General features: G+C 51.7%; 1 protein-coding gene across 1 annotated transcript; it reads left to right on the top strand.

The window, feature by feature from the left end:
* The first annotated feature begins 803 nt into the window (after positions 1-803).
* LOC141989775 (uncharacterized) lies at positions 804-14,135 on the top strand. Its single transcript, XM_074956693.1, has 13 exons — positions 804-1,000; positions 2,584-2,760; positions 4,249-4,354; positions 6,430-6,552; positions 7,118-7,349; positions 8,663-8,686; positions 9,636-9,758; positions 10,652-10,839; positions 11,805-12,004; positions 12,425-12,516; positions 12,947-13,001; positions 13,555-13,652; positions 13,838-14,135. Exons 1-13 carry the CDS (start codon positions 804-806, stop codon positions 14,089-14,091), a joined length of 1,869 nt encoding a protein of 622 aa, XP_074812794.1. The 3' UTR covers positions 14,092-14,135.
* The last annotated feature ends 1,083 nt before the right edge of the window (positions 14,136-15,218 follow it).

The following is a 15,218-nucleotide window of genomic DNA, read 5'->3' as shown; positions in this document are numbered from 1 at the left end:
TGTCTCCCCTGCCTGGAAAGTGATGGATCTGGAACACCTTGTGCTGGGCTGTGAGGATCCTTCTCTCTTTCATTAGTCTGAATATTTGTCTGAACTCAGGCTATTAGTTTATTGGCTTCTGCTGATTTTACTGCTAAAGTCCTCTGTTGTTCTGACTGTCTTCGCCCCAGGAGCTACATGCATTGCATGGGTAAAACTGGTCTACACTTGGGAAACCTGCTACCTTTGACTGGGTGTCAGCCATAATCCTCTTCTGGTACCCCTCCAACCCAGCTCACAGACAAAGGGCTCAAGCCCTGCTAGAACTAGATCCTGCTGTGCACTAAGCCCCCAGATCTAAAAAGCACTGACTTCTGCAGTGCTCTAATCACCACTGGGAACTGGCCAATCTCTGCTGCAACTGGGGCTGGACGGACTTGCTTGCTGCCATCTCTGTCACTGCCAGGACCACTTTGCACAGGGGTGTGGGCTCAACTGGGTTTGATGGCTGATGTCCAGCCTAATGACAGGACCAACTGGTGTGCCCCCTTTGCAGCTGGGGAGTGGTGGATTGGGGTGTGTTGGGGGAGCTGTGGAAGGGGGGCGGATTGGGGTCAGGCCCATCTACAAGAATGAATACAGGAAGAGAGGAAAAAAACAAGGCCTGGGTGAAGGGATTTGTTCCCCACCCCCACCCAGTTATGGGGGTACCCCCGGTTCCTGTCAGCTCCAGTATCGGGGGCCGCCAGGTGGGGCTGTCCTGTGCCCCTTCCTCTCCGAGCTGAGTATAAAGCCCCAGCTTCCCTCTACCTGCTCCGCTGGCCATGCTGCTTTCCAGCCCCAGCCTCTCGGCTTCAGGCAGCAGGCGGTCCCCGCACCGCCGATGGAGCTGGGCTCCCGGGGGCCTTGGGCAGTGGGATGCACCGGCCGAGGCGCCCCGGAGTGTGGCTCCGGCTCCAAGCACCAGCCTCCACTTCTACGTGCTCTGGTCGCTCCAGGAGCCGCCCCGGCAGCTCAGCAGGTGAGACCCGGGGACGAGCTGAACGGGTCACTATTGTAGACCCGGCCCCATCTCCGGCTCTCTCGAGTTCCACGTGGGCCTGGGGCTTTCCCGGAGACTCGGCCTGCGCGAAGCGGGGGGATCCCGGCCTGGGCTCCGCGGGCGTGCAGCCCGCACAGGTCAGGGCCCCTAGCTCCGGCAATTCCCCGCTTCGCCTGCGAGCGACGCTACTGCTGGACCCATCCCGCGGCTGTGCCGCTGCCCCCGAGTCCTGACCTGCGGCCCCGGCGCGTGAAGCCCGCTGGACCGACGCCCCCGGCCCCGCCAGCCCTTAGCTCGAGGCTGTGTCAAGCAACGGGGTGTAAACTAAACGCAGCTCCCTAGTACCCGGCCTTTGACGCAGGACTTCCTACGCCCATTGCTGGGCTGCACTCAGCCCAGTGCAGCTGGCGCTGTAATACTTTGGTGTGTCTGATTAGAGACCTGGCTGTCTCCCTGGGTTGTGGGCCCCTTGCAGGTGACAGGTATGTCAGTGATCTGGTACTGAGGGCCACCGTTTATTTGTGCGGCTGCCGTGTCCAGAGGTCCTAGTCAGGATTAGGGACCCAGCGTGGTCCCTTCGCTAAGGAACTTGTACATATTTAATCAGTTTGAAATGTGTTGCCTTTCAATTTAATTTAGTTGTTATTGTTGTTTATTTGTATACACCACTGTGCGAGGTGCTGTACAAACACAGAACAGTAAAGCTATGTCTACACTACCACTTATGACGCCCAGGGGTGTGAATATTCCACCCCCCCAAGCGACGTAAATTACTCCAGCATAAGCGCTAGTGTGCACAGCGCTGTGTCGCTGGGAGAGCTTCTCCCACCGCCAGAGCTTTCGGCGCTCACAGGGGTGGTTTAATTAACGGGAGAGCTCTCTCCCATCAGCATAGAGCTGCTACATGAGAGATCCTACAGCAGTGCCGCTGCATCGGTACAGCTGTGTCACTATAAGGTATCTAATGTAGACATAGCCTTATGCCAGAGGTTCTCAAACTGGGGTGTGTGGAATGTATTCTGGAAGGGGGGTGGGGGGAAAGCTTTAGGGAAAAAAACCTTCCTGCACACATTCAGAGCTGGGTAACCAGAGAGTGGTGGCTGTTGGCCGGACGGTGGTATGGTAGCCTTACTTCATACCACTGAGCGTCATAAATTTTGCCAACATAAATGGTAGTGTAGACATGGTGTAAGACAAGAGACAACAGCTGGATATAGACAGGGGAGTACAAAGACCCGGTGAAATGATACCGATCAGCATGATCGGCAGTGGACTGTGTACACCAGCTGCCCATCCATTTTTAAATTGATTGAATACCCCTTTTCCCTTATATTATGATGAGAAAGGGTAATAGAAGCATCTGATTTGCCCTCTTTAGCCCATTTATTATTTTTCTGTAGGTTAATCACATCCCCATTTATTCATCTCCTCTCTAAACTAAATAGTCTTAATCCTTTCAGTCTCTCCTCACATGGACATCTGCCTAGGCCTCTCCTTGTTTTCATTGGGGCTTCCTGTATTTCTGCTACACTTTTTTTTTTTTTTTTTGTCATCTCTTCAAGCAAATCCAGCCAGATGTGTTACCAGATTCAGCTGCCTCTGCCGTTGCCAAAACAACTTGTAGTCTTTGGCTTGGGTGACTGGAATTGTTATTCCCAAAACACAAGCATCACTGTGGAGGTGCTGGTGAATCCAGATGTCAAGCCACAAAGGATTGGCAAATTGGGGTCTGATGTGAGGTAAATGTTGGGGCTTGGATAGGCACTGATATGCTGCCAATGGTTTAACAGGGGGCTCCTTAAAAATGCTCCACATCAGGGGCTGACAGAAGTGAAATTTCCTGGGTATATAACATCGGTCTCTTTCCATCACCTCCCAACTCTGTCAGCCCTTCTACCCCACCCCTCTGTCAACCCATGCTACCCCATCCCAGCCCTTCCAGGAGGTTCTTGTGATTGTTTCTTATACCGGTGATGGAAGTGAGAGGTGGGACCCTGTGGTTCCTGGCTGAGGGGTGCTTTGTCATGTGGGGAGTGGATCCCTGCCGGTGGATGGTTGGGGACTAGGTCCTCTTTGTTATTTGAGGTAAATCTGAGCTGATTGCTGGCCGATGTTTCGTTTGGTGTGGGGGGCAGGTCTTCCTCAGCTAACAAGGAAATAGAGGATGTGGAGGGAGTGCGTCCCTCCTAACTTATATGGGGAGTAGTGGGAATAGGGCTCCAGCTCTCAAAACTCTGGTCTAGGGCTGAGCACTAGCAGGCCAGCCCCAGTGGGAAACTGCGCTGTAGCACACTCAGTCTGTCAGTGCCACAGCTGCTTGGTCCCCTCTTCTCCCTTGTGGTGGCCAGCTTTGGGGTGAACGGGTCTGACATGGTGCAGGACCCATGGGAGATACAGGCACGAAGCTCCCCTTACAGCAACTGTTGTAGCAGTGGGGAGTACAGATGTAGCATGGCCGCTGCCAGCAAAAAGCACCCAGCTCTGTGCTAGCACAGAGAGGGTTGAACATTTTTGCTGGCAGAGCTGACACTTAGGCAGGGAGAACCTGCCAAGTTTTTATTTTTTGGCCATCTTTCCCCTCTCAAAAATTGTAACCAATTCTTTTGTCTGCTGTGATCAACCCTCTCTGGCAGATAGGACCAGATTGTGGGTAGGAGAGCATGGTGATTGTCAAAAACATGCCCCAAACTGAACATAAGAAGTGTGTGGGCTCCTATGGAAAAGGCCTGTACAATAGAACTGCATAGGTTTTTCTGACCATCCAATAGAACTCAAGTTAGGAACTTAAGATGGGTGGGAGAGAATTTGGAAGGGCTCCCCAGCTCACCTTTTCCCCCCGTATTGGCATGCCAATTCCCCCCAGGTCAGCCCTTTGCCCCCATAGTGTTACGAGGGTGCAAAAGAATCCGAATGGCTCGCTGGTTCATTCGCCGCCATATGATTTTTTTTTTTCCTTCTCAAAACTTCTATTATTCCTTATTGCCTCAAGAGTGTCCTGTCTTCCATGTCCCTTTTGTGTCCCTGAGCCTCTCCCTGACACTGGGACCCTTCCTTTACAGCCAAGGGATCTGGAAGGAACAGAAGGTGGGGGAAAGCTCCCTCCCAGGGCTGAGTGCTTAGTGGCCTGGGGGCACTGAATTCTAGGGAACATTAGCACTGGTAGAGGAGCAGGATGTCTCCCTTGGGCAGTGTCCATTGTGAGTTGAGATTCCATGGTCCTTGCACAGGTCCCTTGTGTGGGAAGGTGACTGGAGGGTGGATGTTCTGATGGCTTCGTTGAAACAGAAGGATTGTGGCAACCCTGTTAAACTTCTCCTGACTGTCAATGGGCAGGTAAGAAAGCAGTTCCCTACATATCCTGCTCTTCCTATTGTGGGTACTGGTTATGGCCAGCAACACCCACTGCTATTCCGGTGCTTGGTCTCTTCCCACAGATCGGCTAATGCACCTCATGCCTGACCCAAAGCCCTGCTGTTCCAGACCTATGTTCTATGCACAGGTCTGCCAGTGCACCTTTGACTTTTAAATGCCACAGATACTAGTAGGTAAAGGAAGTTTCAGTTCCATTCTGCCCCCAGTTCTTGGTATCCAGGCAGTTGGTTGCCCATGTGTTGAAATCACTGGATCAAGTGCCCCTGAGATGGATCCTCTCCTTCTTGCTATTGACCTCCTTTGTAAAGCACTATGAGGTCTATGGATGAAAAGCTTTGTAAAGCTAGGTATTATTATTGATGAGAGGCTGGAAAGTTCCTGATTGTAGCACTCCTGAATAAGGCTCCAGTCCATGGGCTGAGTTCATGCTCTTTATCTGTGTGTCCATCAGAGCATCCATGTAGCTTTCCACTCGTAGTCCTGCAGATTCTGAGGCCTATGGCATGGCTGTCAAGGTTGGGGATGGTGACCTAGGGACCTGGCATGTTCATATTTGCAACCTTTCAGAGCCAGTACCTGTATCGGTTCCAGGTACTGAGGATTCCTGCCTTGTTTCGCTTCCTTGGGGCTGTTACATTGTTTGTAGCTATCACAGCACTGGGTGCTCTACTTAATTCCCAGCAATAGCTCTGTGACTGTTCCCCCTAGACAATTGCCTAGCCCCCTGGGCAAGAAAGAGAAGCAAAGAAGCAGTCCACGTGCATGAGCATCCACTATGATAAATACCTCTGGGGTGAGAAACGCCTTCATCACCACCAGTCCAAGTTCCAAAAACTGGCTAACTGCTAGGTCTCAAAATGTGATTGTAAATTGGGAGTCATCGTCTAGCAGGTGTATTTCTAGCGGGGTCCCACAGGACTCAGTGCTTGGCTCTACGTTATTTAACATTGTTATCAATGACCTGGAAGAAAACATAAAATCAGCACTGATAGTTTGCAGATGACACAAAAACTGGGGAAGTGGTAAATAATGAAGAGGACAGGTCACTGTTTCAAAGCAATCTGGATTACTTGGGAAATTGGGTGCAAGCAAACACTGTTTTAATACAGCTAAATGGAAATGTATACATCCAGCAACAAAGAACACAGGCCATACTTACAAGATGGGAGACTCTAGCTTGGGAAGCAGTGATTCTGGAAAAGATTTTGGGGGTCATGGTGGATAATCAGCTGAACATGAGCTCCCAGTGTGATGCTATGTCCAAAAGAACCAGTGCAATCCTGGGATGCATAAATGAGGGAATCTCAGCAAGGAGAAGAGATTATTTTATCTCTGTATTTGGCACTAGTGCAACCACTGCTGAAATACTGTGTCCAGTTCTGCTGTCCACAATTCAAGCAGGATGGTGATACGTTGGAGAAGGTTCCGCCATGAGAATGGGTAAAGGATTAGAAAACGTACATTATAGTGATAGACTCAAGGAACTCAATCTATTTAGCTTAACAAAGAGAAGGTTAAGGGAGTAACTTGATTACAGGCTAAAAGTATCTACTTTGGGAACAAACATTTAATAATGGGCTTTTCAATCTAGCAGAGAAAGGTATCCTACAATCCCATGGCTGGAAGTTGAAGCTAGACAAATTCAGACCAGAAATAAGGTGTACATTTTTGACAATCAGGGTAATTAACATTGGAACAGTTTACCAAGGGTCATGGTGGATTCTCCATCGCTGACCATTTTAATATGAAGATTGGATGTTTATTCTAAAAGATCTGCTCTGGGAATTATTTTGGGGAAGTTTTATGGCCTGTGTTATACCGGAGGTCAGACTAGGTGATCACAGTGGGCCCTTCTGGCCTAGGAATCTTTAATAGCTGGACACCAGGGCTTCTGGCCTGCAGTTGATCTCTCTTGTAATTTAGCTTTTCACTCACTCTGTGAGTGAGGGAGACTAGGCCCCTGGTGTGTGTGAAACATGGGGGCAGGATGAGAATGTTGTTCTTATGCTGCTCTGCGGTCCCTGTCTGTCCCTTAGCTGCTCAAGGGCATCTACAACAGCACCCCCACTCGCCCGTTTCTGGCACCGGAGCCCACCCAGTCACCAGTCCTCCCGGAAGATACCATGTCCCCCATCCAGGTCTTGGACGATACCACTGAGGTATGTGCACGTTGGATATCTCAACTGTTCCTTCCCACCCTCTCCCTTGCTCATAGCCACTCGGAGCCAGTGAACTCTATTTGCAGGTGAAGCCATTGGCACCACTCTCCTAGCAGGGCCCTGGCTGAACAGGTTAGTGAAGCTAAGGTCTGGTCTGTGCTAGAAAGATCAATGAATTGTAATGTTCCTCACTTGAGTCAAATGCACCTGGTGTCTACAGGTAAATGCTTCAGCTTGTCACTGTGCCGCTCTCCCACCTTCCAATAATGCCCCCGTTCTTGCTGTGCCACTCTTCAGTTGGCAATCCGAAGAATCTCTCTCCAGCGCTGCTGGCTGGGCATGCAGCAGGAGGAACAGCTGGTGGCTAGATCAGCTTGGTTCCCTCTCTAAAATTAACCTCCACCACAGTAGTGGGCCAACTATGGGGGTTCTGGCTCACCTGTCCCTTTGTCATCTCCAGCCATGGATGAGGCTGATCTAAAGAGCCAAGTGAGATATAGAACGGGCTTACTTTTTCTCCCAGAAGCCTCAGGCAGCTGATTCTGCTGTGACTTCTGTTGGACAGGTTAAACGTCAGAGTTTGGAGGCAACTGCCAGAGCACAAAGGACCAGAAGTAAGGATTTATCTCCACCGCCAAAAAAGCTGTTGATGCCCTTTGCCCCAGAGTCACCCACTGGCCAGAAGGCACCCAAGGAGGCCAGGAGGAAAATCTGCAAGCCTAGACCTATCCAGCTAAAGAAGCCTAGGAAAGTCTTGTTTGAGCCCAGGGCATGTGAAGGGGAGCAGGATGCTGAAGGTAACTCTGGTTCCGTAAATGCGGAGTGAGATGCAGACATTAGGGTGTCTATTCTGGATCTTGCCTGCTTGACTCCCAGACCTGTGTGTGCTGCCTCTGGGGACAGTTGCCCAGTTAGTTCCTAACCCCAGCCAAGAGGGTCCCCTGTGTTCCTCTCAGAACCCTGAGAATCTCTCTCCAGTTCTGTCCTTGAACAAATGGCTTGAGTGTGCCACCTACGCCTGTTTGGTCAGAAATGGAAGCCGGAGTCTCCTGATGTCACTGCACTGCACCATGTAATAGTATCACTTAGTTCTTCATCTGTAGGTGTCAAAGCACTTACAAATGAAGATAAATGTAATTCTCCCCATTTATAGCTGAGGAAACTGAGGCACAGAGAGCATTACCCACTATTACACAGTAGATCAGTGACAGAGCTGAGCTGAGATCTCCAGTCTCGTGAGCTCTAGTCCAGGACCCCTTACCAGTACTATATCTCTTGGTCCGTATCGGACATGTCATTAATTGATGCCAAATGCAGAGCGTGCCAGAAGAGCATTTTTAAAAATGTTCTTGCATTGGGCTTCTTTTGTATGTAACAGTCTGCTGGGAGTTGGCTGGCTTACAGGGACTGGGGAATTGGAAACGGAACCTTTCTCCTTAAGAGCATTGGTTCCAATTCAGCCCCAGCATGTGACCAAAAGCTGTAAGCCTTTGAAGGCTATTCATTGTATGAAATGAGTTGTTGGGTCTTGGTCCCATTTCCTAGTGAAACAAATATCCCCATCCCCAAACCACTGTCACAATGGTTCCCCTTGTTGGCAGTTTGAGCAGAGACAGAGTCATGGAGCCTGAGCTCCTGTCTTACCATAGGGGGTCCCCCCAGGAAGTGGGTGAAGCACAGTGGCAGAGAGGGGCCCTGCTTTACTTGTACCTGTTCTGGGGATACAGATGCCCTCTCTCTTCAGGGCTCGCTCTCTTGCACCTTTCACCAGCACTGATCTCACCTACTCTCCTATGCTGTTTGAGACCCAAGCCCCTGAACCTTGAGGTTTGCACAGGCAGGTGAAATGAGCTGGTGGTGACTCTTCACTCCCTGTGAGTCAGCCTGTCACCCTGATATGTGGCTGGATTGGAACCAGTGTGCTAACTGTGAGAGGCACCATATCCACTCCCATGGATCTCCATGTTCAGAAGTGTTGTTTCCATGGCTGTGTGCCAGGGTAGGGGGAAGAGGCACTTGCACCATATCACAGGATTGAGCCCCTCCGAGGAGGTGACTCCCCGCTGCTGGTTTCAGGGGACCATCACCTGTCTGTGTTTTCTCTCTGCAGACTTGGAGGTGAAGGAACTGCAAGGTGAGAACCTGGTGCTCAGACTCTGGGCTGGCTTCTAAGCCACTTGGGGATATCATTTGTTTAATGTCGTAGGCCTTAGAGTGAACATTCATGCTTGTTCCCTTAAATCCCTAAGCATCTGGAACTGTGAGCAGGCTATGCGTACTCTGCCTGCCCTCATGGGGTCGCCCTGAACTATACACCCCGGGCATTGTGAGAGGGATAGGAAGAATCTCCAATGCCCATTGCAGCCTCCCTGAAATCTGAGCTGCCCCACTGTGTGCTTGGTGGGTTTCACTAAGGGGGGGTGGGTGGGTAAAATGATACATAGACTGATCAAACTTTTTCCAGCTTCCCCATCAGTTAGTATGGGGGCCTGTTGATGAGGGAGGAACCTTGGAAGGGAAAGGAGAAGGAAATGGAACAGGGGAAGGAGCTATCCTAAAGAACTAGCTGGAGGGAACCCTGGCCTCTCACCCCCCACATGCCCTAGGAGCTGGCAGTCCCCTAGTCACCAGACTTTCCCAATACTCTTAAATGTAGGAGAAAAGAACTGGGCCTGTCCACAGCTGAGGATCCTTTCTGGCATGGCTGCTCAAAGGGATCAAAATGCCCCCCACCTGCTTGTCATGAAGTGCAGGGAGCATGATCCTGCAGCTAGCCAGACTCCCCACTGCTGGCTCCCTGTGTTACTGAGAATGTGGAGGGGAAACCCCATGATTACTCCCTAAAGCTAACAAGAAAATCCCCATGCCCAAGGGGTCCTGGCCTCTAGACCACTTGGGTGTAGGTATGTAGTGCTTCTTGCCCTGCCATCTGTCCTTGGGGGTTCAGGGCCTCAGGCTACCACCTTCCCATGAGAGTCCAGGCCCCTGCCTCCTCACTTTGCTTTCTCCATGGAAGCGAGGAGACCCTGAGGCCCCCTTATCTGGTCCAGTGACACAGTTCGGTTTGATCTCTCCTTCTCCAGTCTGTCCGAGCCCACGATGGTGTCACGCCATGTGCCTCAGTGACTCAGAAACAGCCATTTTGATTGGTGGAGAGGGAGCCAATCAACAGCCTTGCAAGGATGCTCTCTGGAAACTAGAGATTGGTGAGAAGTTTGGGGCTGGGCAGGAGAAGGCAGAGGTCCCTAAGGGCGGAAGGCATCTCTAGGAGAAGCAGGAGCTGAGTGGATTTGGTCTGCTCTGATCCAGGCCGATGAAGCATTCCACCCATGCCAATGCCATTCTGTGTGGAACCCTCCACAGGGAGGGCTGCATTATTCTGCATGGATAGGCTGAAAGCCTCTGGCTCCCTCCGCTGGGATGAGAGTGTGGGAGGGTGCCCCCTTGGCACCTCAGCTCATCCTGACATGGGCAGCTATTTCTCCATTTTCTCTCTTGCTCATCTTCTTCCTTGTTCTCTGTTTTATTGTTGTTACATGTTCTTTGCTGAATCTCCTCCTCCCCGCTCCTTTCTGATAGCGCCATTTCCCCCTCTTTGTCCCTCCACTCAGCAGAAGGCTGCATGCTGCTGAGGCTGGGGGCTATCCATTGGTGCCACCCAGTGCTGAGCTCAGTGCCATGGGCCGCAGCCTGAACCTGCAATCCTGCATGTGTGAGCTGCTCCTGCTGTTGGCTGTTAGGACTGGGAGTGTCAGTGGAAGCAGGGACAGGGAGATGGGTGGCTTTCAAGGAGCAGAGGCTGAGGCACACTTTGCAGTGTCTGAGGGGTTTGTGGGGTGAATCCAGGGTCCCGCCGCTTTCCACACACACACTGATCTTCTTTTCTGCCCTGCTATTCCCCAGCTATACGCTGCCCCCACGCCCTCCACCTCCAAGCCCAGAAACAGTGCTATAAGCCCTTCCCTCTGGCACTGAGTCAAGAGTGCGGGGGGGGAATGAAGGGAGCAAGGTCCTGACCAAAAGGCTGATAGGGCTTTTGAGGTGTGGGGAGTGAAGGGAGGGTCTCTGCCCCCTCACTAAAATGGCGTTACTCCGACAGACAATGATTTCTGGTTCCCCGTGGATCTGCCACCACTGGATTCTGTGCCACCCTGCTCACGTGGTCACACCGCCACCTACGACCTGGACACCAAACGGATCTATGTCTTTGGGGGCATGAAGGAGGGCAAGCCCTACAGCACCATCTACATCCTGGACACAGCCACCTGGAAGTGGCTTCTTGTGGCTGTGAGTAGCGGACCTTCTGCAGGAAAGAGACAAAGCATGGTGGGGGGAGAAGTGTGGTTTCTGTTGCGGGACCAGCTGGGAACCCAAGAACAACGTGCCCATGTCCTTGCTCTTGTGCTTGCTCTTTGGCCCCAGGCCCACTGTCGGGCACTGTGTGTTGGTTCCCATTTCATGGTCAGTGGAAGGGATGTGGTTAGGGTCATTGATGGGAGCCTTCAAAAGGGCAAAGGGGAAGTGGGCTGTTCTGGGTTCTAATCCCCCACCTTGCTTTGTCCCTTGGGGTGAGCCAAGTCAGACCCAGCCAGGAAAACTAGGTTAAAAAGCTTGAAGCTCCCTGGAAACCAGATAGTGCATCCAGCGTGAGTGAGGCTGAAGGCAGAATGGATTGACACTGGATGTTGTATCTGAGCCAAGCTACATGGGAGAACAGCACACAAATTGCAGGGGAAATGGTCCCCCATTTGTGGAGGGCTAGTGAAAACCTGGTCTGGGCACCAAGATAATGAGCTGGCTTTCTTGGTTCAGAGGCCCTCATCTTATGCTTTTTCCCTTCCCCCGTCCCTCTTTGTTTCCTGTAGAGAAATTTTTCCAGCTGGTGACCCCATGCACCTTCCTCCCTTCCCTTTCTGGGCAGCACTAAAGCACAAGGAAAGCCAAAGGGCTGAGAGAGAATGGCATGGGTGGGATTAGCAGTGATTGGGGCAGAATTGTTTCCAGAATGACCTCCTCTTCCTGTTTGTGTTCAGAAGCAATTGGGATCAGTGTGGTGATGCCCCGTTCAGGTCAGAAAAAGGTGGGACATAAACTGAGCAGATATTGTCCACCTGCATCTTAGAGTTCTGGTCATGGAGCAGGTAGAGTGGCACCAGGACTCACTATGCCCATGACCAGCAGGGAGCTGACCCATGACAACCTCTGTACCTCGTTTTCACACATGAAACATGACTGGGAACTTTCTTCCTCAGGCCAGGGGGAAGGTGCCGACACTGGCCTACCACAGCGCCACCATCTACCGCAAGGAGCTTTTTATCTTTGGAGGGACTTTCCCCAAGATGGCATCCCTGGAGTCCAGGGCCTGCAGCAACACACTCTATGTCTTCAACCCTGAGTACAAGATTTGGTACCAGCCCATTGTGGAGGGAGAGAAGCCCTTACCTCGGCTCGGGTGAGACACCTTCATTTCAGCCCTCAAAGACAGAGGGAGGGAAGCACCAGCAGGTCCCATCTAGTTAATCGTCACACCTGGAGGGCAGGGCATGATTGTCCCCCACAGTCACATCCCCAGGGCTGGTCCAGTTCTAGTTTTAAATGTCCCATGCGAAGCAGCTCCCCGCCCTTTCCTGGGGGACTGTCCCATGTTGATGGGTTGTGCACCAGCAGGTGGTGCTCTGGTATTAGGCTCTCATGGCTGTGGGGAGCACAGAAGTGGGGAATGGCCATGTGTAAACTCAAGCTGCCCCAGCCCACAAGAGTGTAGCCAAGTTAATGGCTCTCCTGGAAGCCTGCTTTTGTGAAAAGAGACTGAACCCTCAATTCCAAGAGGTTCCCGAGGCTGCCTTGCTCACTCACCCCCCTCTCTCCCCAGCCATTCAGCCACTTTGCTGAGGAACAAGCTCGTGATCTTTGGGGGTCAGAGGACCCCTTTGTACCTGAATGATGTGCACATCCTGGATCTGGGTGAGAATGGGACATTGCCTTCCTGTCAGACTATACTTGGCAGTTGGGGTGGGAATCCAAGGGCTGCCTGCCTTAGGAAACATGATTGGGGACAGTGGGTGAATGAGGGCCCTTATATGATATGGGAGGAGGACAGCATGGCTCTGAGGTGTCTGGACTAGAGTAAGGGGGATGGGAAGCTGTGGATGTAGGGAAGGCCCTGATTGGGTGGGTAGGAGATGGCTTGGCCCAAGACGGGGTAAGAAACATTAGGCACTGGTGATTGCAAGAAGATGGATAGCAGATTAAACCAGTTGCTGCTCTGATTTGATGCAGCAAACCCTATGTTCCCCACAGTCAGCACAGAGGTGTTTGTCTTGCAGTGGGGCTGGGCAGAGCTGCTAGGATTGCCATGCATTTCAAGTGTCTCTTGCTTTTTCCCGTGCTTCAGGTTACATGGAGTATGTGCCGGTCCCATGTCTTTCAGGACAGCCTTCTTCGCGCTGGTAAGATCCTGTTGCAGGATCAAGAGGCCTCTTCTCCCTCCCCTCTCCCCTCTCCCGCATCTTGCTTTGTGGCTGGAACTGTGCTTCCTGCATACTTGCAGGGCTATCACCCAGCACAACTCATCCTCCCTGGTGCCTGGGCAGCAGCAGAGCCAAAGGAAGGGAGAAACCCTTATAAGGAGAATGTTCGGTTCCTGAAGGGAGGCCCTTGGGTACTTGCAAGCATAAAACCCCTTGCCCTTCATTAGCACCTTTTGAGGTTCTCTGGTGCTTCTCAGACACACATTAAGCCTCTCGGCACCTGCAGAGGTGAGTCAGCATCTAAGGCACAGACAGGGAAGTGAGTTGCCCAGGGTTATGCAACAGCTCAGGGGCAGACCTGGGACTAGAACTCTGGAGTCCTGACTCCCATCTGTGGCATGAACCACTATCCCAGGCTTCCTCTCCTAGGTAAATAGAGTCCCCCTAGGTGGTGTCTGGGGGAAGAGAGGAGGGAAGGTGGGTCCCCTGCATGTTTTGCTCTGGCTATTGTTATGCTTTGCTCTGATTCTAGCTTCCATGCTGCAATGCCAGTGTCTGACCAGAAGGTCCTGATCAGTGGGGGCTGCAATGCCAAGGGAGCCCTGCAGGATGTATTCACCTTTCACCTTGGTGAGTAACTCCCCATCCCCTCCTCAGAGCTGCTGACTGACAAAGAATTGCTGAAGGTGGCTGTTGTGCTGCAGTGACAAGGCACTTGCTGGTATTTCTGGCAGCCTTGTGTCCATCTGTCTGTTTGTTTCATCCCTGGTGCAGAGGATAGGTTTGCCAGCAGCGATCGTTCCTTTCTGTTGCAGACACTTTTGCATGGAGCACAGTGACACACAGTCACCTCTCCTTGGTGCCTCGGGCTGGCCACACGCTGCTCAATCTCACAGCTGCTCACCTGACAGATGTGGACAAGGAGAGCCAGGGCAAGTGCAGCCTGTGCACTGTACTGGTTTTTGGTGGCTCGGACTGCGCTGGGACCTTCTACAATAGCACAAGCAAAATCCAGCTGGACCTAGAGGAGACCCAGCCCAGGACAGCAGGGTTCTGTCATGGTAAATAGAGACACATGGATAGACAGCGGGTGGCAATAAATGAATCAAAGCAAAGAGATGAACAAAGTCTCTGCATGTAGGTGAAATCTGCCCCACATTTGGAATGTATCCCTGAAATCTGCGGGCCCATCGACATGCAGCCTGAGGACGGCACAAATCTCCAGCCTCACACTTGCTTGGTGCCTATGCTTTGACACCTAATTACTCTGTGAAGCCTGAACTAAATCTGCAGTGTCCTTGTTAAAGGAATTTTCTCCAAGGCCTTGGGCAGAACTAGTCTCTTGCTTTCCTCCCTTGCCGTATATCACTTCTCTTCTCTGCCCCAAATCCCAACTTCTGTTGGGCAGATGGCTATTGGCATAGAAATGAAGGTGACCCCATACATTCACTCTTAGCTGGGTGAGGAGAGGGGGTTGCTGCAGCCTCTGAAGAGAGGGTTGTAAGGTGGGGATGTGAGTCACCCACCAAAGCTGGCTCGATCTCAGCTGCAACTTGGCAGTTCCTCTCTTCCATCCAGGAATGGGGTTCTTCTGGCTTGGAATGAATGAGAATTTACCACCCAGAAATCTCCCCTTGGGAAGGAAGGGGGACAGTATTGCTAGAAAGTGAGTGACTGGCTTTCTACAAGTGGCTGAAAAGTGTCTGATGCTGTGTGATGTCTGGGTGTAAGTGGCATGCCATCTGGGGATGGGGAAGAGAACGTTGTCATCTTTGGCTAAGGGGGGAGCTGGCTGCTATGCCAGCAGTGAGGGAGACTAGTTCTCCCAGGTTGCTGCTTGGTGAAGGGAAGACATATAGATCACCCAGAAGCCTGGGACAACTAATCTCCTTCATGCTGGCATGACAGGCATGGTGTAGTGTAGCTGTCAGTTGTTCCCTTCAAGAGCAGAGAGACCCAGGGTTTGGGTCTAGCTCTCATTATGTTTGCAGGACGAGAGGGTGGGCCTGATCTTCCTTGCACTTACACCCATGTAAATTGGTATTTACTGAAGTCAATGGGGTTACTGTAATTGTGGTGTGGTGCTAGGACAATCAGGCCTAGTGTGTTAATGGCCTAGTTTTACTCTATGCGCTGAGTGGTTCTTTGATATTCTTCCATGGCTGGTGAAAGTGAGGCATCCTCAAGCTGGCCTTG

Source organism: Natator depressus, chromosome 6 (genome assembly GCF_965152275.1).
Source record: "Natator depressus isolate rNatDep1 chromosome 6, rNatDep2.hap1, whole genome shotgun sequence".
NCBI classification, from domain to species: Eukaryota; Metazoa; Chordata; order Testudines; family Cheloniidae; genus Natator; species Natator depressus.
This window is presented reverse-complemented; position numbering and strand designations above follow the sequence as displayed.